The sequence below is a fragment of the Stenella coeruleoalba genome (assembly GCF_951394435.1).
Source record: "Stenella coeruleoalba genome assembly, chromosome: 20".
In the NCBI taxonomy this organism is placed as follows: domain Eukaryota; kingdom Metazoa; phylum Chordata; class Mammalia; order Artiodactyla; family Delphinidae; genus Stenella; species Stenella coeruleoalba.
This window is the reverse complement of record NC_137166.1, coordinates 45,433,301-45,456,146: the sequence shown is the minus strand read 5'-3', so window position 1 is coordinate 45,456,146 and position 22,846 is coordinate 45,433,301. Positions and strand designations below refer to the sequence as shown.

General features: G+C 53.8%; 1 protein-coding gene across 2 annotated transcripts in view; it reads right to left on the bottom strand.

Annotated features, from left to right (window-relative positions):
• RYR1 (ryanodine receptor 1) overlaps positions 1 to 22,023 on the bottom strand; it is a gene marked incomplete at its 5' end in the record, with an annotated part of 118,295 nt that extends 96,272 nt beyond the window's left edge. For both annotated transcript variants that reach the window (XM_079907734.1, XM_079907735.1), the window contains 20 exons: positions 224 to 440; positions 1,398 to 1,590; positions 2,089 to 2,330; positions 2,807 to 2,940; positions 3,766 to 3,884; positions 3,969 to 4,064; positions 4,147 to 4,282; positions 8,063 to 8,258; positions 8,711 to 8,832; positions 10,909 to 11,073; positions 11,217 to 11,373; positions 11,881 to 11,955; positions 12,108 to 12,201; positions 13,350 to 13,443; positions 13,930 to 14,042; positions 14,381 to 14,459; positions 14,548 to 14,622; positions 15,666 to 15,770; positions 16,915 to 17,034; positions 21,976 to 22,023. In XM_079907734.1, the coding sequence (XP_079763860.1) occupies positions 224 to 440; positions 1,398 to 1,590; positions 2,089 to 2,330; positions 2,807 to 2,940; positions 3,766 to 3,884; positions 3,969 to 4,064; positions 4,147 to 4,282; positions 8,063 to 8,258; positions 8,711 to 8,832; positions 10,909 to 11,073; positions 11,217 to 11,373; positions 11,881 to 11,955; positions 12,108 to 12,201; positions 13,350 to 13,443; positions 13,930 to 14,042; positions 14,381 to 14,459; positions 14,548 to 14,622; positions 15,666 to 15,770; positions 16,915 to 17,034; positions 21,976 to 22,023 (2,580 nt within the window). The remainder of the gene's footprint in view (positions 1 to 223; positions 441 to 1,397; positions 1,591 to 2,088; positions 2,331 to 2,806; positions 2,941 to 3,765; positions 3,885 to 3,968; positions 4,065 to 4,146; positions 4,283 to 8,062; positions 8,259 to 8,710; positions 8,833 to 10,908; positions 11,074 to 11,216; positions 11,374 to 11,880; positions 11,956 to 12,107; positions 12,202 to 13,349; positions 13,444 to 13,929; positions 14,043 to 14,380; positions 14,460 to 14,547; positions 14,623 to 15,665; positions 15,771 to 16,914; positions 17,035 to 21,975) is intronic.
• Between the last annotated feature and the right edge of the window lie 823 nt (positions 22,024 to 22,846).

Genomic DNA, 22,846 nt, shown 5'->3' with positions numbered 1-22,846 from the left:
TTTAAAAATTAAATAAATAAATAACAGTCCTTTTTTTTTAGGGGACTATACTGAGGACTCCCTGAAACCGAGATTCTGCCTTGAGAGAATCCTTTGCCTCCTCTCTGCCTCAGATTCCCCACCTGTTAAACAACAGGGTCCCCAGCTTCCAGCTCAGCTCCCCATCTCCCTGGCTCCTAAGGGAGTCTGCCTCTCCAAGAAACCCTTGTAGAGCAGGCAGTACCTGGACAGTGTCCACAGGGCAGGGTACAAAGTCGGTGTGTGAGAGGCAGCGGCTGGGGCCCACCAGGTGGGGCCCCCGGGGCCCTTCCCGCCGATACTCCTTGATGGGCTCCAGATGGAGTCGCTCTCGCGGGAGCACAGCCTCATGACAAGGGGCATAGCCAGGCGGAGGGAGGAACTTGAATTCGCCATGGCGGCCACCAAGGAGGAACCGCACCCTAGGTGGGAGAGTGGGAGTCACTAGTGAGGGCGGTGTACAGAGGAGAGTCTGTACTCAGTGGGGGGAAGGGAGCAATCTTGGGATCAGTGGAAGGTTCTGGGGAGACCTGAGGTCACTGGACAGTCATAGGGTCATGGAGGTCATTTAGGAGTCAGGAAACTCTAAGGTCAAAGAAAATGCTGGAGGTCAATAGGAATCTTTGGAAAACCAAAAAAGGAAAGTGGGGGTCAGGTCACTGGGGAGTTAATCCAAGGTCATGGGAAAGTCCTTTGGAGGAGGTCCTGGATCAACAGAACATCTAGAGATACCAGAAGGTTTGGGGGAGACCAAGAAGAAGGTCACTTGGAAGTCACTGAGAGTCTGGTGTAACCTTGAGCAAATCATAATCGCCACTGAAATGGTGAGTAAGTCATTCACAGAGGTTGGGGTCACTGGGAAAAGACTGGGCTACTGAGAGGTCTCTGAAGTAACTGTGGTCGTTGAGAGGTCACTGGGAAATTATGGAGCTATTAGAATATCGTTGGGAGATGCTGGGGTCACTGGGAAGTCAAGAGCATGGAGTCATTGGGAGGCTTTGTGGTCATTGGAAGATCACTGTCAGATTCTGGAATCATCTGGAGGTCACTGGAATGGCACAGAATCATTGGGAGAGTCAGAGGTCATCTGGGAGGTCACTGGAAGAAACTTATTAATCATTAGAAGGTCATTGTGAAATTTGGGGGACACTTGGGGAGAAGCTGACATCATTGGGAGGGTCTGGGTCATTGGGAGGACACTGAGAGTGTCTGGGATCATGTAGAGGTCACTGGGACCTTCGTGTAGGGGTCTGGCCCATCAGTCCTGAGAGAAGGCTGCTGGGTCCTGGCCCCATAGAAGGCCATGGCGTGCTTGCAGAAGCTGTCTCAGGACAGTCCCAGGTCTGGGGACTGGCCAGGGGGCTGGGGCAAGTCCTTACTTGACACCAGCTGAGAAGCTGACAACGGGGAAGAAGAGCCCATCAAGGTTGAAGGCCTCGAAGACACCCTGCACAGGACAGCCATTGATGCGGAAGGAGATGGACGGCACGCTGAGGTCCAGGCAGCAGCTGACCACGTCCTCGGGGGCCAGGAGGTGCTGCCCTGGGGAAGTCACCAGGCGTGGCACGTGTCCTGCACCAGGATCACCAGGGAGAAGTCAGAGGTCCAATGGAACCAATGGTCTCAAGAGATAAGGGCAGGTATTAGAGGATCCTATAGGGTCTGGACCCTAGCAACTCTAAGGTCAAGAGATTAGAGGCAGAAGTCAAGTTTCCCCTGAGGTTAGGTTCCTGAGAGGTGTGGGGGTCAAAGATTAAAGTCATCTTGGAGTTAGGATTCTGTAACCTTTGGGGGCGTAAGTCAAAGATCAGAGATCATAATAATCGGGGCAGTTCTCTGGGCTCTCTAGGGTCAGAGATCTGACATCCTCTGGGGTCAGAGCTCCGGAGGCTATGAAGAAACAGGTTCGAGCCCAGATTCTGAAAGCTCTAGGGTTAGGGTCTTGGGAAATGAGGAGTAAGGGGTCAAAGTTAGCCTGTTTGGGGGTCAGGATCCCAAGGCATGTGGTGAGAGCCTAGAAACCCTGGGTCAATGGTCAGGGTTGAGGGTCCCCTAGAAGGGTCCAGGTACCTGTCCAGAGATGTAGCCCATCAAAGCCGTAGGAATAGAGGTCATCGCCGACCCCGTTGCCGCCCCAGCCCTCGCCGCCCCCAGGGTACGGGCTGTAGCCCTCAGTGAGGGCCCAGCCCACCCGCAGGTGGGTGGCCTGAGCTGTCAGGAATGGAGCCACCTCGTCCACCATCACCTCAAAGTACCATTTGAGGTACTGCGTGGAGCCCTCTGCTCGGCCCACAAAAATGTTGGGGCGGATGCTGTAGGAGAGACAGGACAGGAGAGGAGGATGAAGGAGAGATGGAGAGGAGATCCAGGCTAGTGGGGGGGTGGGAGAGGAAGGGAGAAAGACAAAGATATACATACACAAGAAAAACAGAAAAGCAGAGACACAGAAACAGAGAGAGAAAGCAGAGACAGAGACGGACAGAGAGGCATCAAAGGACAGAGAAGAGAGAGATGGGAGAGAGACCAGGAAAAAGAGATGGAGGAGAAATAGAGACAGACAGATGAAGACAAAAAGAGCAAACACAGAAAGAAAGAGGGAGGAAGAGACAGAGGCAGAAATGGAGCAGGGAGAGAGGACAAGAGGAATGAGAAGCCAGGGATGAGCTGGGGACAGCTGTGGGGACCGGGGTGGGAGATGGAGGAAGGCCCATCCACCTGGGTGTGGAGTCTGAGTCAGGGAGGGGATTGCGAGGTTCTGAGTTCTGGGGTCAGGGGTTAGGGGCCAGACCTGGTGACAAAGTTGATGAGGTTTGTCTGCAGCAGAAGCTCGCGGCCAGGGAGCAAGTTCTCAGTAATGAGATCTTGGTTGGAGCGCACGGCCACGCCATTGCACACACACAGGGAACACAGCACGTCCAGCACCTGGAGGTCAAGGTCAGAGGTCAGGGTGTGAGGGCACCTGGGCGGGGGGTGGGGTGGGGTGGGGGTTGTCCATGGAAGACCCAGAGTGGGAAACCAGAAGGATGATATGCCAGGATGGGAGATAGAGCTTTTGACTGAGAAGAGGTGGTGAAAGTGGGAGGTCAGGGGTCACAGAGAGAGATCGGAGTCAAAGAGAAACATCAGGCAAGAGGCGGGGGCCGTATGAGCTGGGATAAGACATCAGCAATGTAAGAAAAGAGAGACTGAGGAATTCCCTGGCGGTCCAGTGGTTAGGACTCTGAGCTTCCCTGGGTTCGATCGTTGGTTGGGGAACTAAGATCCCGCAAGCCACATGGCTTGGCCAAAAAAAAAAAAAAAGACTGGGGTAAAAGGTCAGAAGCCAGTAGGAAGAGTGAAAGGGTCGGTCAGGGAGACAGCACAGGGATAAAGATGAGGTTTAGATCAGTGGAGGTTGCAAACTTGTGTCTTCAGGGGCCAGGTAGATAATGTAAATATGTGAAGTGGTTAGAAACAATTCAGTGGGAACCAGCAGCACTTGGGGCAAACTGGAGAGTGTCTATGCAGCCCCCCTAAAGGCTACAAAATTAGAAATTGAAAAAATACTTCAACGAGATAACGAAGCACATCTGTGGCCCAGAACCCATTTAAGAACCATGAGTTTGAGACCTTTGTGTTGAGATGGAAGCTTGTGGTAGAGGAGTCCAGGTAAGAGATAAGATGGGGAAATGGGGGCAATTCGAGGGCCATGGGGAAAGGTCAGGGTTCAGCATTCAGGGGATAAGAGGTCAGGGGTGAGAGGCCAACCTTGTGGTTCCTCCCATGCTTGTCCAGGAGGGAGATGATGGACTTGATGTGGTTCTCCTGGATGATGTTCAGGACCTCGGGACTCTCAATCAGGACACAGTACAGCACCTCCAGGATCCCTGCACAGGGATCAGAGAGAGGTGAAGTGGCTGCAGCCCTCCCGTCCCCGCAAGTCCCCATCCCCTCCGCCCGGGTTCTCCTACCTGAGGAGGCCTCCAGCCGATCCAGCTTGCTGACCAGCCAATCCAGGTTGTTGGAGAAGAGGGCACAGTTGGCACGATTGCCACGGATCAGAGAGGCTGAGGGTGGAGAGAGGGGTCAGACCCAGTAGGACTGGGAACCTGGGGTGCTCTAGGGGGAGTCCAGTCCGAGGCTCCTCACCCAGGATTTCATAGAGCAGGTTCACAATCTCTTTCCAGGACTCGGCTGCCTCCTCCCCGGCAAATTCGGCAAAGTGGGCAGCAGTGGTGTAAACATTTAGGCGGTCGATGCAGTTCAGGACCAGGGAGAGCATCCCCTAGGGTAGAGAAAAGAGGGGGTTTCATCACAGGAATCCCAGGCCCTCCCTTCCTTGCCTTTCTTGGACTTGCTAATTCATATTCCTTCAACACCTAGTGACTGGGTGTCCCCAGATCGAAACCAGAGCCATCTGTGTGCACCCGCACTCCCAACTCCCTTCTTTCCTCCTCGGCTCTCCAGACCTGGCCTTGTCGCACTCTGCCTCTGTCCCCAACATAATACATCCCTATTAACATCCGGACTGAATCTGTGTTTCTCCTTCCAGTATTTTCTTTCCTTCCTTTCCACCTCCAAGGACTCTACTGCTGGTCCCATTGGCCCAGCTCACTTTCCACACCAACCACCAGAGAGATTTTTGCCTTCTGTCTCTTTCTTTTTTTAAAAAACATTTTAACCTTTTGTCTTCTTTTATTTTGAATTGTAACAGACATACAGAAAAGCACATAAAACATATACGGTCTAGGGCTTCCCTGGTGGCGCAGTAGTTGAGTCTGCCTGCCGATGGAGGGGACACGGGTTCGTGCCCCGGTCCGGGAAGATCCCACATGTTGCGGAGCAGCTGGGCCTGTGAGCCACGGCCGCTGAGCCTGCGCGTCTGGAGCCTGTGCTCCGCAACAGGAGAGGCCACAGCAGTGAGAGGCGTGTGTACCGCAAAACAAAAAACAAAAAACAATAAAATATATACAGTCTATTCTTGGTTTTCGTAGTAGTTAGGTTCTGTAAAGTCGCCGTGAGCACTGAGTGAATCCTGAGAACCAAGGCTCCCAGGGGAAACACAGGGGCTTTCTCTGAGTCTCTGAGCACAACATTTTCATCAATCAATCAATACACACTCTGGTTTTATGTGCGTTTCTGTTTAAAGACACTAATTTAATAGATGTTGTTGATTCATTAACATTAAACTCACAACCAACAGCACTGTAACTCACACTTCAGTGAAGCTTTTCTTTAACACATATTTTCTCAGTAAGGCACATCACAGCCTTCTTGCACTTAGGAACAGTAGACAGCGCTTCGCCACTGTGCTTAGGGGCCATTTTAATCAGTGAAATTAACAAAAAGCACAAAAATGTTAAAAGCGTGGCCCTAAATACACCACAAAAAGGACACTTGCTTACAGGTGAGAGTTGAAATAACAAGGCAAATTGTCGCCTTGTTCAACCTCAACTGGAAACACAACATCAAATGACTTAAATTTTTTGCCTCTCTGCACATGTCCACAAATGACTACAAATATTCTGCAAGCATCGATTTGGAGGTTACAAATAAATTTTAGCAAGTAGGCATATTTGCAAATACAGAATCTGGAAATAATAAAGATCAAATGTATATGGCTTAACAAATAAATATGAAAGAACACTTGTGTAACCATGACCCAGGTCAAGAAAGAGAGCATTGCTAGCCTCCCAGAAGTCACCTCGATGCCCCTCCTGTTACACAACCCTCTCTGCTAGGGATAACCGTTATCCTGACTTTTATGGAAATCCTTTCCTTGTTTTTCCATTTTTACTACCTATGCATGCATTCATAAACAGTCTAGTAAAATTTTGCCTGTTTTTGAACTTGAGGTGTACAGTAAGTATTCTTTTGCACATGGATTCTTTTGCTCAACATTACTTTAAAAAAAATTTTTTTTTTCTATTTACTTAGTTGGCCGCACTGAGCGGCTTGCAGGATCTCAGTTCCCCGACTAGGGATCGAACCGAGACCTTGGCAGCGAAAGCGCTGAGTCCCAACCACTTGACCACCAGGGAATTCTCTCAATATTACGCTTTAAGGTTAGGGCATTGTTTCATGGGGTTGTCCTTTGCTCATTTTCATTGCTGAGTAGTGTCCATAGCCATCATACGGATATGCCACATTTGTGGATTCATTCCAGTGGTGGTAGACAACTGGGCTGCTATGATAATTGTTGTATCTATATCCTGGGCCCATAGTCAGAGATGCAGTGCATCGTGGTAGAGAGCACAGCCAGTTGGAGTCACACACAGTGGCTCTGCCCCTAACTCGTTGTGACTTTCAAAGACCTAACCCTTCTGTGGCTCCCAAACCGCAAGTCCTCACCCTGGTCTGGCCTTTGTCACCTCTCTGTGCTCATCTCCTCCCACTCCTCCCCTAGCTCACCCAGTCCCAGTCATCCCGGCCTCCTCACTATTCTGGAAGCTGCCAGGCACACTCCCACTTCATGGTCCGTGTACTTGCTCTGTCTCCTCTCTGTCCCTCCCTCAGGTGTACACATGGCTGCCTCTCTTCATTCACGTGACCCTCCCTGACTACTGTATTTTAAACTGCAACAACCCCAGCACTCCCTACCGCCGCCCTTTTTTTTTAAAAAAAAATATTTATTTATTTGGCTGCGTAGGGTCTTAGTTGCGGGACCTAGCTGCAGGATCTTTGTTGCAGCATGCAGGATCTTTCGTTGTGGCACGTGGGCTTCTCTCTAGTTGTGGCACGCGGGCTCCAGAGCGCACAGGCTCAGTAGTTACGGCACGTGGGCTCTAGAACGCACAGGCTTAGTTGCCCCGCAGCATGTGGGATCTCAGTTCCCCCACCAGGGATCGAACCCGCGTCCCCTGCTTTGGAAGGTGGATTCTTAACTACTGGACCACCAGGGAAGTCCCTGCCCTGCTTTGTTTTTCTCCTTATCATCATCTAATATGCCACATAATCATCCTATTTTATTGCTCATTTATCCTCCCGCCTCACGTCAACTCCACAAGGACAGGGATTTTTGTCTGTTTTCTTGACAGCTATATCCCCCCTGGTATATTTGTTCAGCAATGGCTGTTATCTAATCTCTCTGCACCTCAGTGACCCATCTGTAATATGGGAATTACAACCCCCCATGGGGTTATGGGGAGGATGTCAGGTATGTAACACCCATAACACACAGTAAGGGCTAAATTCAAAGTAACAATAACCACTGACACTTATATAGCATCTACTCTGTGCTGCTACTGTTCTAAACACTTTGCATATACTAATCCCACTCCATTAGTAAGTTTTGTTGTTGTTACTACCATCATTTCTAGGTCTGCCACCCCCATCACAATGGGAGCCCCTGGAGAGGAGCAGGGCCAACTTGGAAGACTTTAAATGAACATGCTCCCCAATCACCCTGAGGAGACAGCAGACCCCGGACCTTTGTACAGCCCCAGTTTTCCACCCCTCTCGGCCCCTCGCACTCAGACTCCGTGCTGAGCGGAGCCCACCACGTCTCCTCTCATAACACACAGACCCCCAGCCTCTGACCCAAGCTGAGGTCGCGCCCTACACTATCCTCCCACCCAAAAGCCCACCTCTCTGGCCCTCCCCCACCATGCCCCACTCTAGTTCTATCCTCCCACTCCGCAGGCCCTACCCCTACAGTCACCGCCTCCTGAGTCTAGTAGCTCAGCCTCGGGCTTCTACTCAGGCCTTTCCTGCACTGACCTGCCTTGGCCCAGAGCTTACCTTCACCCCGCCCCGTCCTCCCAGGAGAGGGAACAAGTCCTGCCCCGCCTTCAGGCTCCGGTTCCACTTTGCTCTCACAGGCCCCGCCCCTCACCAAAGCCTCGCCCACCAACCCACTCCGGACCCGCTTCAAGGCTCCGCCCCTTCGCGTGTCCCCTACGACCCGCCTCCCCGCCCTGTTCACCCAGTCCAGGAACTTCCTCCTGCCCCTCCACCTGCCCCGCCCCCTCTCAGACCACTGCTTCCCCGGGTCCGGCAGGCTCCGCCCCTCTGAAGGCTCCGACCCCGCGCCCACAGACCCCGCCCCCCCGGGCCGCGCCCTCACCTCCTCCTGGAAGAGGCTCTGGCGGTTGCGCAGGCTGCGCAGCTTGCCCTGCTTCTCCTCGTGCTGCAGCTCCTCGGAGGGTGGCTCGAAGTAGCCGATGAGGTCCTGCAGGCTCAGGATGACGCCCTCGAGAGGCAGTGCTGTGCCAGCCGGAGACCCCGAGCCCCTCGGCTTTCCGCTGAAGCTGTCCAGGCCCCTGCGGAGACCGCGCACGTATCAGTGAGGGTCCGTGAACACTGTGAGGGTCCCGCCCCCACCCACCCCCGGTCCCTGCCAGACTCCCACAGACACACCTATTTAACAGAGAGAGAGAGAGTGAGACGCAGAGAGAGAAGGGCATTGATTGGCCCGAGGTGACCCAGTGGCCAAGGGCAGAGCTGGGCCTGGGACCCCCGCCTGTGTAGGGACAGGTCATGAAAGCAGAGGTCAGGGCTAGGGAGGTCCAGGGTCGAGGGTGTCAGGGGTGTGAAGTCAAAGTCATAGCTGTCGAGGTCAGATTAGGGGTCAAGTATGTAGAGGTCAGGAGTCTGTGTATGTGAGAGGTGTGAATGTCAGAGGTAGAGATTAAATGGTCTGGCGCATGAACACCAGGAGCGTGGGGTCAAGGTGTGGCCTGGCCCCCAGGGCAGAGCGGGCCAGGTGGCTCACTTGATGAAATGGTTGTAGAGGCCGCCAGTGCTGTAGATCATGCGGGCGGCCTGGGACTCCTCCTGCTGACAGCGGGTCAATGACAGTGCGTCGTCCATGTGGCCTTCCTGGTGCAGAATAGCCTGACAGTGGTGGGAGAGAGACGTCAGGAGGGGCTCAGCCAGCCAGGGCCATGCTCCCCAGACCTCCACCCAGACTCTAGCCCCCAAATTGCCCGCATCTTCTACGGAATCTCTCTGCCAGCTCCGCCCCCAGTCCCTCTTCATCTGTCCCCGTGTCTTTCATTCTCAACCCCTCTCTCTTTTTCCCCCCTCTAGGTCTCTCCTCTCACTCTCTGTCTCTGTCCTCTTTGTTTCTGTCTGTCTGTCTTTGTCTCTGTCTCTCTGTCTCTCTCATGCCTATCCCATGCTCTGTCTCTCCCTCTCTGTCACTATGTCCATCTCTCTCTCTACCTCTGTCTTTCCTTTTTTTTTTTAACATCTTTAGTGGAGTATAATTGCTTCACAATGGTGTGTTAGTTTCTGCTTTATAACAAAGTGAATCAGTTATACATAAACATATGTTCCCATATCTCTTCCCTCTTGCGTCTCCCTCCCTCCCACCCTCCCTATCCCACCCCTCTAAGTGGTCACAAACCACCGAGCTGATCTCCCTGTGCTATGCGGCTGCTTCCCACTAGCTATCTATTCTCTGTCTTTCTTTCTCTCTTTCTCTGTCCCTCTTTGATTCTCCCTCTCTCTCCCTCTCTGTCTCTATCTTGTCTTTCTCCAGGCCAGACCCCTCTCCATTTGTATGTACTACTGACTTAACATCCCCCCACCAGAAAGCTCTAATGGCACCCCAAATTTAACATGTCCCAGACAGAATGCCTGAACACCTTTCTGGGAGGTGAGACCATCATGGCTGCCGGCCTTCCCCTGAGCTGACCTCCCCAGGACCCCATCCAGTCCAGCAGCTGTAAATACCGTCCACCTGCTGACGACTCCCACATTGCCCTCTCTGGCCCAGGCCCATCTCTACATCCTCTGCTGTTGTATCCAACTTCAGCCTCAGTTTTCACAAACAGGTGCCGCCCTAGTCTTCTCACTGATTCACTCAGCAAGTCTATTGAGTGGCTCTGTTCTAGGCATTGGGGCCCATCCTCCTGAGCTGATACTTGGCTGTCCCTGACTCAGTTAACGGCACTTCCCTCCTTCCAGCTGCTCAGGGCAAAAAAGGACAAAAATCATGGTCTCATCCTCAGTCCCTCTCCCTCTCACCCTGATATCCAACCTGTCAGAAAATCCTGTCGGCTCTGCCCTCAGAATACAACCAGACTCTGCCCCCTTTCCTCACTCCACAGTCCCCACCCTGGTGCTGTCCACTGTCATCCTCCACCTGTACCAGTGCGGACCTGCCCTGGTCTTCCTTCTCCAGCTCTGCCCACCCCCGTAGTCTGTTCCCATAAGCAGCTCAAGAACCCTGTGACCCTGAATCAGGGCACCGCCCCCCGTGCCCTGGCCTGCTCAAGGCTATCTTGCGGCTCCATCTCACCCAGAGTAAAAGCCAGGACCCTCCCCGGTGGCCCACAAGGCTCTACCTGATCTCTTCCCGTCCCCTCTCTGTCCTCATCTCCCACGACTCACCCCTCGCTCACTCTCCTCCAGCCGAACTAGATCTCCTGTTTCAGTGATTGCAACAGACCAACCTCATCCCAACTTCAGGGCCTTTGCGCCTGGTGTTCCCTCTGTCAAAAGTAGCTTTCCCACTGTTGGGTTGTGAAACTGTGTACTTCATTAGAGAGGGTTTAGCCACAGTGTCTGAGCACAGGGAAGGCAGGGAACAGGTCTGTATAGCTCAGCTATTTGTCCACACATACATCCCCAACACCTGGGGTACTCGATAATTGGCTGAATGTTATTCTGTTATTATTCTGTTATTCTGTTATTATTCATCTTTTTCTCTCCACCTCTGTCTTTCTTATTTCTGTCTCTCTGTCTGTCTTTCTCTATTTGTCTGTCCCCATGTCTGTCTATACTTCTCTCTTTCTCTTCATATATGTATTCTTTCTTTTTTCCTCTCTCAATCTCAGTTTCTCTCTCAGTCTTTGTCTTTCTCTCAATCCCAACCTCAAACTCCTAAAGGCTCAAGCATCATCACCCCCAGTGCCCTTCCTGCCCCAGCCTGTACCCCACCCCTTCCCTCTGCCAGGTGCCCACCTTCTTCTTGAGCACGCCGAGCCGCAGGGCCTTGGGGTCCGGGGCAGCATAGGTGAGCCACAGGCCTGAGGCCACGTGCTGCACAAAGCACAGGGACTCCCCATATTTGATTTCAGGGGGGCCCATGCCCTCCACATCCCGCTTGGGGGCCGTATCCAGCTTCTCCTACAGGGGCAGGGGACAGAGGTCAGCCTCCTCTGCTTGTGCATTTAATGGGGGATTCCCCCTCACAAGAGACTGCAGAGTGGTGGGGGGCTGGGGCGGGATTTGGGGCTCCAGCTGAGGGAGGGTATCCTGACCCCACCGACCTTGGAGATTCGGAAGCAGAAGGAAGTGGCCTTGGTGTGGGCCTTGCTGGCGTCAACCACCACCAGGCCCTGGTCCTCAATGAGTGCCAAGTACCGCCCGGTGGTGACATGCCGGATGCGGAGTGGCTGGCCCCAGCGCAGGTGGCTCCCACTCCAGCTGCAGAGGGTGAGGACGAGGGAGAGGTCAGAGGCCCCCCAGTTCTCCCATGGACACCACAGTCTTGGTTGAAACCTCCTCAAGCACTCAGCCCTGTTCCAGGGTGCCCAAATCTTCCTTGGAGCCCTCAGATCCTTCTTAGGACCCCCAGCCTTCCTTTAAGAGCCCCAATCTTCTCTCAGGCCCTCACCACTTCCTCAGGGCTGCCCAGATGATTTCAGTGTCTCCAGTTTTCCCAGATCTGTCATTTTCTCCCCTCCTTTCCCCACAATTTCACTCGAGACCCTGATCTCTCCCTCAGGAACCTCCACTACCCCCAAGACCTCTTTTTCCTCCAGGATTCTAGGACCCTGGGGACCTTTATTGCTCTCTTAGGTTCTCCAGATTTTCCCTCAAAACCCTCCAGTCTCTTCCTCAGTTCTTCCTTCAAGACACTCTTCTCCTCCCAGGGCCCCCAGGAACCCCTAGCCCCTCCCCCAGCCTGCCTCCTCTGCCCCCGACCCCTACCTGATTCTCAGTGGCTCCAGTCTCCAGAGGGAGCGGGCGTGGGTGCACACAGATCCCCCCTCATAGTAGACAAGTCTGGGTACATGGAAGAGAGTGAGGTCAAGAGTTCAGGCTCCAGCCCCCCAGAATCTGATCCCTAATCCTAGGGTTCCAGGCCCCCCTAGCCAACCTTTGCCATCCCCCTTCTGGCCCGAAGACGCCAGACCCTCTTGTCCCCAAGCCCAGACCTGCGCTGGTCATCACTGTCAGCAGGGGAAATGGTCAGACATTCATCCATGTGTCCATGAAAGAGGCGGAGGACGTGGCCCCCGGTCACATAGCCTGGACAGGAGCAAAGGAAAGTGGTCATTGGGAAGCTGGAGCCCCGGAAAGGCCTGGGAGCCATAGTGGAGTTTGCAGGCCCTGCTTCTGCCCTGTGGGAAGCTGGGGGCTGGGTTTGGGGGTCTGCAGATGGAGATCTGAGTTTCAAGGTACAAAGCTGTAGTCTGAGATTTGGGCCTGAAGTAGGGGCATGAGATTTGGGGTCTGCGGTTGGGGATCTAGTGTTGGGGGTCTGGGTGTGCAGGGCTGAGGCTGGGAGGTTTGTGGGTCTGGGGTTTAAAGGTCTCAGTTTGGATTTTCGAGGTTGGCTTCAGAGAATGTCATTAGAGATTTGGGTCTAATGTTCCCTGATTCTGAGGTTTGAGTTCCAGGGCTTGAGATGGGGGTCTGGGTTTAGAGGTATGACGGTGGAGTCTGAAGTCAGGGTCTGAATTTTGAGTGTTATTTTGGAGGTCTGAGGCTGGTATCTGAGGCTGGTATCTGAGGTTTGGAAGGCTTAGCTCTGGGGTCTGAGTCTGGGGAGATGTGAGCTTTGTCGTAGTTAGAAGTTGGCGGGTCTGAGTTTCGGGGTCTGAGATTAAGGCCTGAGTTTCGAGATTTGTGGCGTGCATCTCAGCTTGGGTCCGGCTTAGGGCTCTGAGGTTTGAGGTGTGAGAATTGGGTTCAAAGTTTTGGGTTCATGCTTTAGGGACTCAGCATGGGGGTCTGCAAACTGGGAGATGATTTTGGAGATTTGAGGTTAGAGTTGGAGGTGTGAAGTCGATTGGCTGAGGTTCGGGGTCTGAAGTAGGGCTCTTAGTTTGGGATCTGAGTTTGAATTTGGGGGGCTGAGGTCCCATGTGCTTGTCATCTGAGGCTTGGGGTCTGAGGGATAAGCTACACATTCGATGATCTAAGCTTTGGGTCTGAGTTTAGGGCTCTGACCTCCAGGACCTGAATTTGGCTTGCGAGCTTTGGGGTCTGAATTAGGAGTCTGATACTGAGTTTTAGGTTTCGAGGTCTGAGCTCTAGGGTTCCAGATTGGTGGTCAGTTGGAGATCTAAGTATAAGGGTCATAATTTGGAGATCTTGGTTTGGGGTCTGAGGGGCAATGTTGAAGGTCTGTTTTGGGGGTCTTAGGTTAGGGGTCAGAGGTCTGGGGTCCTCACCCTCTTCGCAGCCAGAGCAGATGGGGTTCATGTTCCACAGTGTCTGCATGAAGGAGGCGTCAACCTGGAGCTCCCCACTGGCCGTCGACAGGTGCTGTGGGCAACCAGGATGTGGTGGTCAGAGATAATGGGGGGTGAGCAATAGTTCCAGAGTGAGTCAGAAACCAAGGGTGGAAGCCAGGAAACCAGAAGACAGGAGACCAAAAATTACAGGTCACAGATCAAGAAACAGAGATCGGGCTTCCCTGGTGGCGCAGTGGTTGAGAGTCCACCTGCCGATGCAGGGGACACGGGTTCGTGCCCCGGTCCGGGAAGATCCCACATGCCGCGGAGCGGCTGGGCCCGTGAGCCATGGCCGCTGAGCCTGCGCGTCCGGAGCCTGTACTCCGCCACAGGCGGAAACCGAGATCAAGTCAGGAAATGGGGCGTCAGAAACCAGAAATTGGATGGAAACTGGAAATTGGGAGTCAGGACGTTGGGGCCAGAGACCAGGCAAACCAATGAGGAGGAGATGGGGTGGATCCCGTGTGCCCCCAGCCCCAGGAGCAGTAGGAGCTGTGGTGAGGGAGGTGCTACTCACCAGGTAGCGCTCAGAGGAGACGCTGACGAGGATGAGGTCATCCCCAACTCGGACCTTCTCTCCTTCCGACCTCTGCTTGGAGGCCGGGTGTGTCGTCCACCAACAGGCCTCTCCTATGGGTGGGGGTGGGGTGAGGGCTGCCCAGAACGCTCTTCCCCAAGGCATTCCCAGCCACGGAGCCTCCCAAGCCCTCCGTCCCAAGCTCTCCTCTTAGTGCCCCCAACTCTCTGCCTCACAGTCCCCCATTCCTGTCCTCAGACTCTCTGCCTGCTTGCCTGAGTCTCTCTGTTCAGAATGTATTCATCCACACCCCCAGACTCTCAGCCCCAAAGGCCCCCATCTTTGCCCCTGGAACATCCCCATGCCCGCTCCCGGGGTTCTGCAGACCTTCTGAATCCCAACTCCCTGCCTGCGGCATCCCCATCGTAGCCCCTCCCTCCAGCCCCTGCACCTGTTGCGTCCTCCTGCAGTCCCACGTCGAAGGCCAGCTTGTCAGTCATGGAGCGGGAGGTGGTGAGGCAGCTCAGGTACTAGGGTTGTAGAGGGGAGTCAGCCACCCGGCGGGCGTTGCACTCCCTGGCCCCTGCCGCCGCCCCGGCCCCTCCCGGACGCACTTACCATGCCGCTGTGCGAGTGCCGGAGCAGGATGGCATGGCCATACAGGAGTGTCCTGTGTCCCCCACCCTGGGACGACTGCAGGGGGCAGGGGAGGACACAGAGTGAGAATAGACCCCCCTGAAACATCTGGCCTATCTCAGGTGGGAATACACTTCCCAGAAGACACCATGCTCGGGCCTGGGTGCGAAGAAGCCTCAGCTCAGACCCACAACAGAGTCTCTGCCTCAGGTTCCCTGCTTCCAGGGGAAGCAAGGTCTGTGTCTCTGAGAAGCCTGTGGGTGGGGTGTTTTCTATTCCCCCAAGCCCACTCTGTCCTTCAACCTGTTAACCAGGCCCCAGAGTCACTCAGGGGGCTGAACCCCTCTTCCAGAGGTTCAGATACCTGGGGTCACTCGGGGAAGCCCCCGTATCTCGTGTTCCACAGACTTTAGCTCCCTCTGCTCTCACCTGTCATAACACAGCTGTGCACCGGTACTGTCCTACCAGCTGTTAAACATTGGAGCATCGCCCACAGGGACCTGCCCTGTGCTGCCACCCCCCCGGGCCCAGGAAGACTCTGCGCCTCTTGGGAGTGGGTGGGCACACCCAGCACTCGATGGCATCATGCCCCCCATCCCAGCTCTCACATGCCCATGCGCTGAGGGGGCCATGTGATGGGGCCACGTGATCACATGGTGGACCCACCATGTGGGTCCAGAGGGGACTCACACTTGGGATGGAGGGAGGTGATGAGGGGAGAGGTCCCATGCGGAGAAGAGCTAGGAGGGTCGGAGGAAAGGATGGAAAAGAAGAGAAAGGAGCAGGTGGGAGAACAGGGGCTCAAAAGCCCCCACCCCCTTCCTTCCTTCCTGCCTGGCCTGTTCTGGGTTCCACAGACCCTGACAACCGGGGTGGGGAAGAACCCCCAGCCCCTGTGTGCAGGGTGTGGACCCAAGAGGCCCACCTGGGGTCAGGAGAGGTGGCAAGGACAGATGACACCCAAGGCCAGACCTACCCACTTATCCAAATTGAGGGCCTGTGGGGGGCAGGGCAGAGAGAGGAAGAAGAACAGACGGTAAATGACCCCCAGGTCCTCCCACCCGTCCCTGCCACCCGTCCCACCTGGGTGGGAGCCTCACCTCCACGCCGGCCTCCACGGTGTTGGCCAGCATCTCCTGCAGGGCTCGGACGGACAGGGACTGCTCCAGGACGAAGCAACAGATGGCCAGGTCGGGGGGCACATTCTGGGGGGTGGGGAGATGTGAACGGGGGACCTGAAGGCTCCAGAGTGCTGGTGCACGCCCTGCCCCTAGTCTAAATACCTACACCCCTTAGAGACCCAGACCCGACCCAGCCCTCCAAGAAGCCCTGCCCTCTGCCTCCCGCTTCAAACACCCTGAATTCGCACCAACATCCCAGAAGACACCTCTGCTCTGCCTCCTCCCTCACACCCCTGTACCCCACCCGAACCTCACAGAAGTTTCCACAGCACACCTAATCCCATAGGAAGCCTCAGCCCCTGTCAGACGCATTCCACCCATCCGACTCCGGGAGCCCCCTCCTTGCCCTCCCCCAGGGGCCCCCTCCTTGCCCTCCCGGCAGAAAACGCAAATCTCTCCAACCCCAAAGGAAGCCCCAGCTCCCGCTGTAACGAGCAGACAGTCCCAGCTCCTGCCCTCTCCCTCAGACACCTGTGAACACTGCTTCAAAGTCCCAGGAGCAAGGCCCCACCTCACACCTCCCGCCTCAGGCTCCCACCCAGGCACCTCAAGCACTTAGACACCCTCCCCCTTGGACCCAAGACTCTCTGCCCACCTCAGGCCCCTGGCCTCCTCCCCCGTCAAACTCCAGGTCTCCTCCCTCTCCCAGCCCCCGCCCCATCCCCCCAGGTCACCTCCTCCCTCAGAGCCTGAGTTCACCTCAGCCTCAGACCCCAGGATCCCCCCACCTCTCAGCCTCCAACCCCCTCCCCAGTCAGCCCCCTGCGGGCACCCCCTGACCCTCCAGGCTGTTCTGCTTTGGATTGAAGACCCTCTGCCCCCTCAGACACCTGCCCCCTAAGACCCCCTGCCCCTCCCTCCTCAGACCTCCACCCACCTCAGACCTCTGTCCCTTTCCCCCGTAAGCCCCCTCCCATTTTCTCTCCTATCAGCACCCCCTTCAGATCCCCTCTTCTTTGAACTCAAGACCTTCTATCTCCTTAGACCCCCTCCTTCTTCCGCCAGGACCCCAGCTCCCCTCCTCAGACCTCCAGCCCCCTTTCCCTCTTAGCCCCCCTCCCTATTCCCCTTCCTGTCAGCATCCCCTCTCCAGACTCCCAGACCCCTCTTCTTTGGGCCCCAGGCTCTCTGCCCCTCAGGCCCCCTCTTCCTTCCGTCCTGCACAGACCTGGGCATTGCTGGTGGGCTCCAGGAAGCAGAGGCGGTTGCCGAAGCCCTCGGCGGCCAGGCAGAGCTTGAGCTGCTCCTTGAGCACCATGGCGCTGCACTGCAGGACCATCTCGTCGTCCTGGGGACGGGCAGAGGGTCAGGGTGGGCGCCCGCATCCCACCCGCATCCCGCAGACACTGTACCATGGGCCACCCACCTGGCCCTTTCTCCTCGTGAAAAAGATGTGACTAATAATAGCCACCCTTGCCATTTGTCAAGTAGGGGCCCGTGTTGAGCACTGTACATGCTTCTAACATCCCCATGAGATCCAAGCCAGTGGCATCCCCACGTTAAAATGGGGAAACTGAGGCTCCATGAGGGGACATGGCTTGTCCAAGGCCACACGGCTGATAAGAGAAGCAGCTGGGATCTGAACCCCAGTCCAACTGACTCCAGAGGACTCCCAGGTGGGGGTCCACAAGGTGAGTCACTGGAGGGTGGAAGATACGAGTGCCTCAAGTTAAATGGCTTTTAAGTTCAGCCTTATCTAATTATTCTTTTGTGTGTTATTTTAATAGTAGCTCTCATTTAAGGAGTGCTGTCTAATGACTCCTGAATGCAGTGCCAGCGTCTGGACTGGATCCTGGATGGAGGGGAAATGCCATAAAAGACGGTATAGAGACAAGTGGTGAAAGGTGAAACAGACTGTGAATTAGATGATGGTATCATAGCCGTACGAAATCTCCCGATTTTGAGAACTGTGCTGTGGTTTTCTGAGACACATCCCTTGTTTTTTTAGGAAACAGACACTGAAGGATTTAGGGGTTAAGGGTATCATGTCCACAGCTAACTCTCAAACAGCTTAGGAAAAAAAATAGGGAGAGAGAGGGAGGGAGAGATGGAGGGAATGATAAAGCAGACACGCTACATCCTAACCTTTGGGGGAAATGACTGAAGGCCACATGGGAGTTCTCTGAGATAACCTTGCAACTTTTCTCTAAGTTTGAAATAATCTCGAGAGTATAAATTAAAATTTTAAGTAAAATAAACACCCTTCTGAGGTAAGTCCTAGTATGTGAACCTGTGGAAACAGAGGCCTAGAGAGGTGAAGTGATTTGCCTGAGGTCACACAGCCGGCGCAGCTTGTGGGATCTTAGTTTCCCTTGCAGGGTCTTAGTTTCCCGACCAGGGATCGAGCCCACACCCCCTGCAGTGGAAGTGTGGAGTCTTAAACACTGGACCACCAGGGAAGTCCCAATATGCCACTTTTAGAAAGTTAGACCACCTCTTGATACGTTAGTAGAATAGCCCATATTACATTCATAACTAATATAAATGTATGTGGGGGTTTGCGCCACATTTTTACCGATAGAGGTTTCAATCAAAATTGATGGGGAAAAAGAACAGATGGAGACCGCAGTGATTAACCACAGTTAAGACAGTGATTATTCCATTTTACAGCAAAGGAAACAGGTTCAAGGAGGCTAGGCGTTGTGCCTGAAGTCACACAGACTCCAGCCCTTCCAGCAAATCCTGGGCTTCACCCCACACAGGCAGCCCTCATTCTTTCTGTCAGCCTGGGAGGAGGGAGAGAGATTCATCCTGTCGGCCGAGAGGCCCCAGGACTGCTCTGTCCTATTACCCCCATCCCCGACATCTTGGCATATGCCGTGTATTCACAGGGATCACACAGCTTGCATTTATTAAGTACATACTCTCTGCTACACCTCATGCTCACGGCTTTACATTCATCTAATAGACACTGATTAAGCATCTGCTATGTGCCAGGCACTGATCTAGGCACTGGATATAGAGCAGCGAATAAAGCAGACGAATTCCCTGTCCTTGTGGAGCTGACATCCTTGTGGGGGGAAATGCAATGAACAGGTGAATCAATTTATAATGTTAATTTCAGTGATAAGTGTTATGGAAAAAATAACCCAGGGTGATGTAAGAGTTTGGGGTAGAGATGACATCAGTGAGGGGGGTGAAGTGACAGCCTCTCCAAGGAGGTGACATTTGAGCTGAGCCTTGTCTGAATAACAAGAAGGAATCAGGCCCGATCATCTCTGGAGGAAGAAAGTTCCCGGAAGAGGAGTCTGCCTGTGCAAAGGCCTGGGGCCGTGGGTATTCAGAAAAAGCAAGGGAGACAGCCTGGCGCTGCTGCCATCAGGAGCAAGGGAGAAAGTGGGAGGAGACGAGCCCAGAGAGATATTTGCATGGACCCATTGAATCCTTATGGTACATATTTTTGTCCCCATTTTCCAGATTGGGAAACTGAGGCTCAGAGAGAAAACTAAAAATCACTTGCCCAAAGTTAGGAAGCAGGCAAATGGCAAAACCAACATATAAACCAGGGACAGGGAGCCTAATCCCTACACCAATGATTCTCTAACTTTCTCCTGCATCAGAATGAAGGGGGGTAGCCTGGTTAAAAATGCAACTTCCTTGCTGCCCCAGTCTCCCCCTCAACACCAAGAGCCTGATTCAGTAGATCTGGGGTCAGCAGGGAATCTGGACCATTAACCAGCCCCCAGGAGGTTTTGACATGGGCCATGCTTTGAGGAACCCCAGCCTGGGCAGGGCTGGATGTTGCCACCCATCAAAAGGAAATGAAATGAACTTGGGGACCATGCCCATCATGCTTAAAAAGTGAAATAAATGTAGAGCAAGAACAGAAAATAGCAGCATGCCCCCTGTGTTCTAAGGGCTACCTGCATTTCATGAAACTTGTTTCAGTTAAAAATAGTTGTGTGCGGGGCTTCCCTGGTGGCACAGTGGTTGAGAGTCCGCCTGCCGATGCAGGGGACACGGGTTCGTGCCCCGGTCCGGGAAGATCCCACATGCCGCGGAGCGGCTGGGCCCGTGAGCCATGGCCACTGAGCCTGCGCGTCCGGAGCCTGTTGTTCCGCAACGGGAGAGGCCACAACAGTGAGAGACCCGCGTACCGCCAAAAAAAAAAAAAAGAAAAAACTGTGTGAATGCACCTAATTTGAGCATAATAGCATGAATTGGAGGCAACCCAAATGTCCATCAGCAGGTGAACTGATAAACAAAGTGTAGCGTATTCACACAATGGAATACTACTTAGCAACAAAAAGAAATGAATTCTTGATACACATTACATGGATTAATGTCAAAAATGTTACAGTGTGCAAAAGAAGCAGGACAAATGAGCATATATTTTATATGAAACACTAGTTAGTGACTTATGGGATCTATGGTGACATAAAGCAGAAGGGCAGGGTGATTCCTGCAAAGAGCCAAAGGGAACTTTCTGGGAAATGGTCTATTGATTATGATAGTAGTTACATGGGTGTGTGCAGCTTGTCAACTGTAATGCCTAAAAGGGGTACAAATTATTGCATGTCAATTATAGCTCTGCTAGTAAAGTTGACTTTTTATAACGTATGTGAATATATGCATGTACTGGGTTGCAATATAAAATATATTTCTTACCAGTGGGATGAGATCCAAAAAGTTTGAGAAAACCACCACATAACCTCAGTAAAGTTCAGGAAAATGGACCCAGTCTGGGGCCAAGAGATGTCAAGGCCAGGCCTCTAGAATCCAACACTGGCTAGCCAGGCAAGTCTGAGCCCAGTTTTCCTCTTATGAAAGCAGGAGGGCTGGCCCCCAGGGGCATCCAGAGATGACGCTTCCTGGCCTTAACCTTGGTCAGTGACTCCCACTCAGGCCTCGGTTTCCCTCAAAACTCCCAGGGAGATAAAGATAGGGCCCTACCTCAGAAGATAGGGCAGCAAGGATATAATTAGATGCCTCAGGAGGCTGAGGCCCTGGGCATGGGGTCTGACGTAGAGTGGCTGCTCAGGGGCTCAAGGCCATGGCCACGGTCTTATTAGGGCTTGGGAGGAGGGAAGAGCCCAACCCATGGTGTCTGCTAAGGGACTGGAGCCAGTGCAAGAGTCTAGGGTGAAGCTAGGCCTCCTCCCATGGCCGAATGTCCAGCTGTCCCTATCCTTCACTACCAGCCCCAGCTGTCCATTCCTCCCTCCCAGGAAACCAGAGCCGGCTCACCAGGGTCCTATTCTGGGGCCGGAATGCTGTGTCAGCATTTCCCAGGGCCTGGAGGGGGTGGGGAGGGGCTAGTGCAGGATCAGCGGACCTGGCCCAAAAGAGAGAATATCCCCTCCCATATTCACAGCCCCACACCCGGTAGAACCACTGGGAGGGAAAAGTGGGAAGGACTTCGAGATGGGCAGCCCCTCCCCCCATCCTCTCCCTGTCCCCTGCCCAGGCCCCAGAAAAGTGGACTATTCTGGGAGGGACACCTGTTGTTCCAATTCCCATCCCTGCCCCCCCCCCCCCCGCCTGCCGAGGGTCAGAGATGCAGAGAGAGACAGAGTTGAAGACACAGTGAGAAACACAGAGGGCCTGAAGCCGAAGAGCAAAGCCAGAGACAGAGACAGGGAGACAGAGATGGAAAGAGACAGAGACACAGACAACCCAAAGAGACAGATAGGGAGAGACAGATAGAGATAGATAGCAGCCATATCTGACCCTCCTCTCCAAAATCAAGTGGGGAAAGAAAGAAGACCCAGAAACAGGGGGACCCTCAGGAGACCCTCAAGGGCTGGGAGTTCAAAGGAGTTGTGTCCTTCAGCCCACCACAGCCCTCTTCCCAAGAATTTAAATAGGTCAGAGTCTGGAGCAAAAAGAGAATTAGGGCTAAGTGGGGGGTGGGGGAGGGGACAGCTAAATTAAGCTCAGGAATTAGAACCACCTTCCCCAAGTGCCTGCTTCCAGAGTGGTGGGAGGGGGTGCTCTCTCAGCGGCCCCCTTCTCTGGGACAAATCGCTAGCGTCAGAAGAGAGGGTGGAGGAGGGAGGATCCTCCTCCCCATTCTGTAGTCCCAGATTCTGCTAATTCTCTGACGAGAAAGATGGGGGACACTAAGAGAGACAGAAACGGAGAAAGACGGAGTGACAGTCACCCAAAGGGACAGAGGAGAGACCCCAGAGTCTCAGAGACCACCAGCAATCAGGACAAAGACATCGGAGACAGAGAGACACTCAGACCAGAGAGATAGTCCCAGAGACTCCAACACAGAGATACGCACCGTCCGCAGAAACTGGACCTCATCCTCGCCCTCTCCTCCGTCACCCATGATGTCGAGGCCAGAGGTGCTGGGGCTGAGGTCGGTGGCTAAGAGGAGGGGGCCGAAGGCTGGACGGGTGGGCTGGGGGCGAGTTGGGGTCGGAGACCTCTGGGGACGACAGAGGCACCCGCGGCGTAGATGGAACTGCGTGGAGGACTCGTGTGCTGGACAGAGCTGGGAGGAGGTCCCCGCCCCCGGGTCCCCATTGGAGCAGGACGGCCAAGGCCACGCCCCTTTGACGGAGCCCCGCCCACAAACCCCAAACCTTGGCCAAAGGTGCGCTTGGGGTGGGCGGGCTTAGGGGGGTGTCTTTAAGGCATCTACCCTCTCTCCCCCTTCGCGATAAGGAAGGTGCCATCATTCTCCTATTTCACAGACAGCAAACTGAGGCTCTGAATGAGGAAGCCCCTGCTTGATGTCATACAGCAGAGAGGGGATGCGCACTAGGTCTCCTGGCTTTAAAAAGCACCATACACAGTGATTAAAAATATGGACTCTGAGACAGACTGGATCCAAATCCCTGTCTTGCCACTCCTTTGTGTGACCTTGAACAAGTCACTTCGCCTCTCTGTGCCTCAGTTTCCTCAACTGGTAAGGAGGATATTAATAGTACCTACCTCACAGGGCTGCTGCAAGGATTAAATTAGATTATTTGCAGCACTTAAAACTGTACCAATACAGATGCAGCCACTGTGGAAAACAGTATGGAAGTTTCTCAAAAAAACTAAAAATAGAACTACCATATGACCCAGCAATTCCACTCCTGGGTATGTATCCGAAAAAAAAAAAAAAAAAAAAAAAACACTAATTCAAATAGATACATGCACCCAAT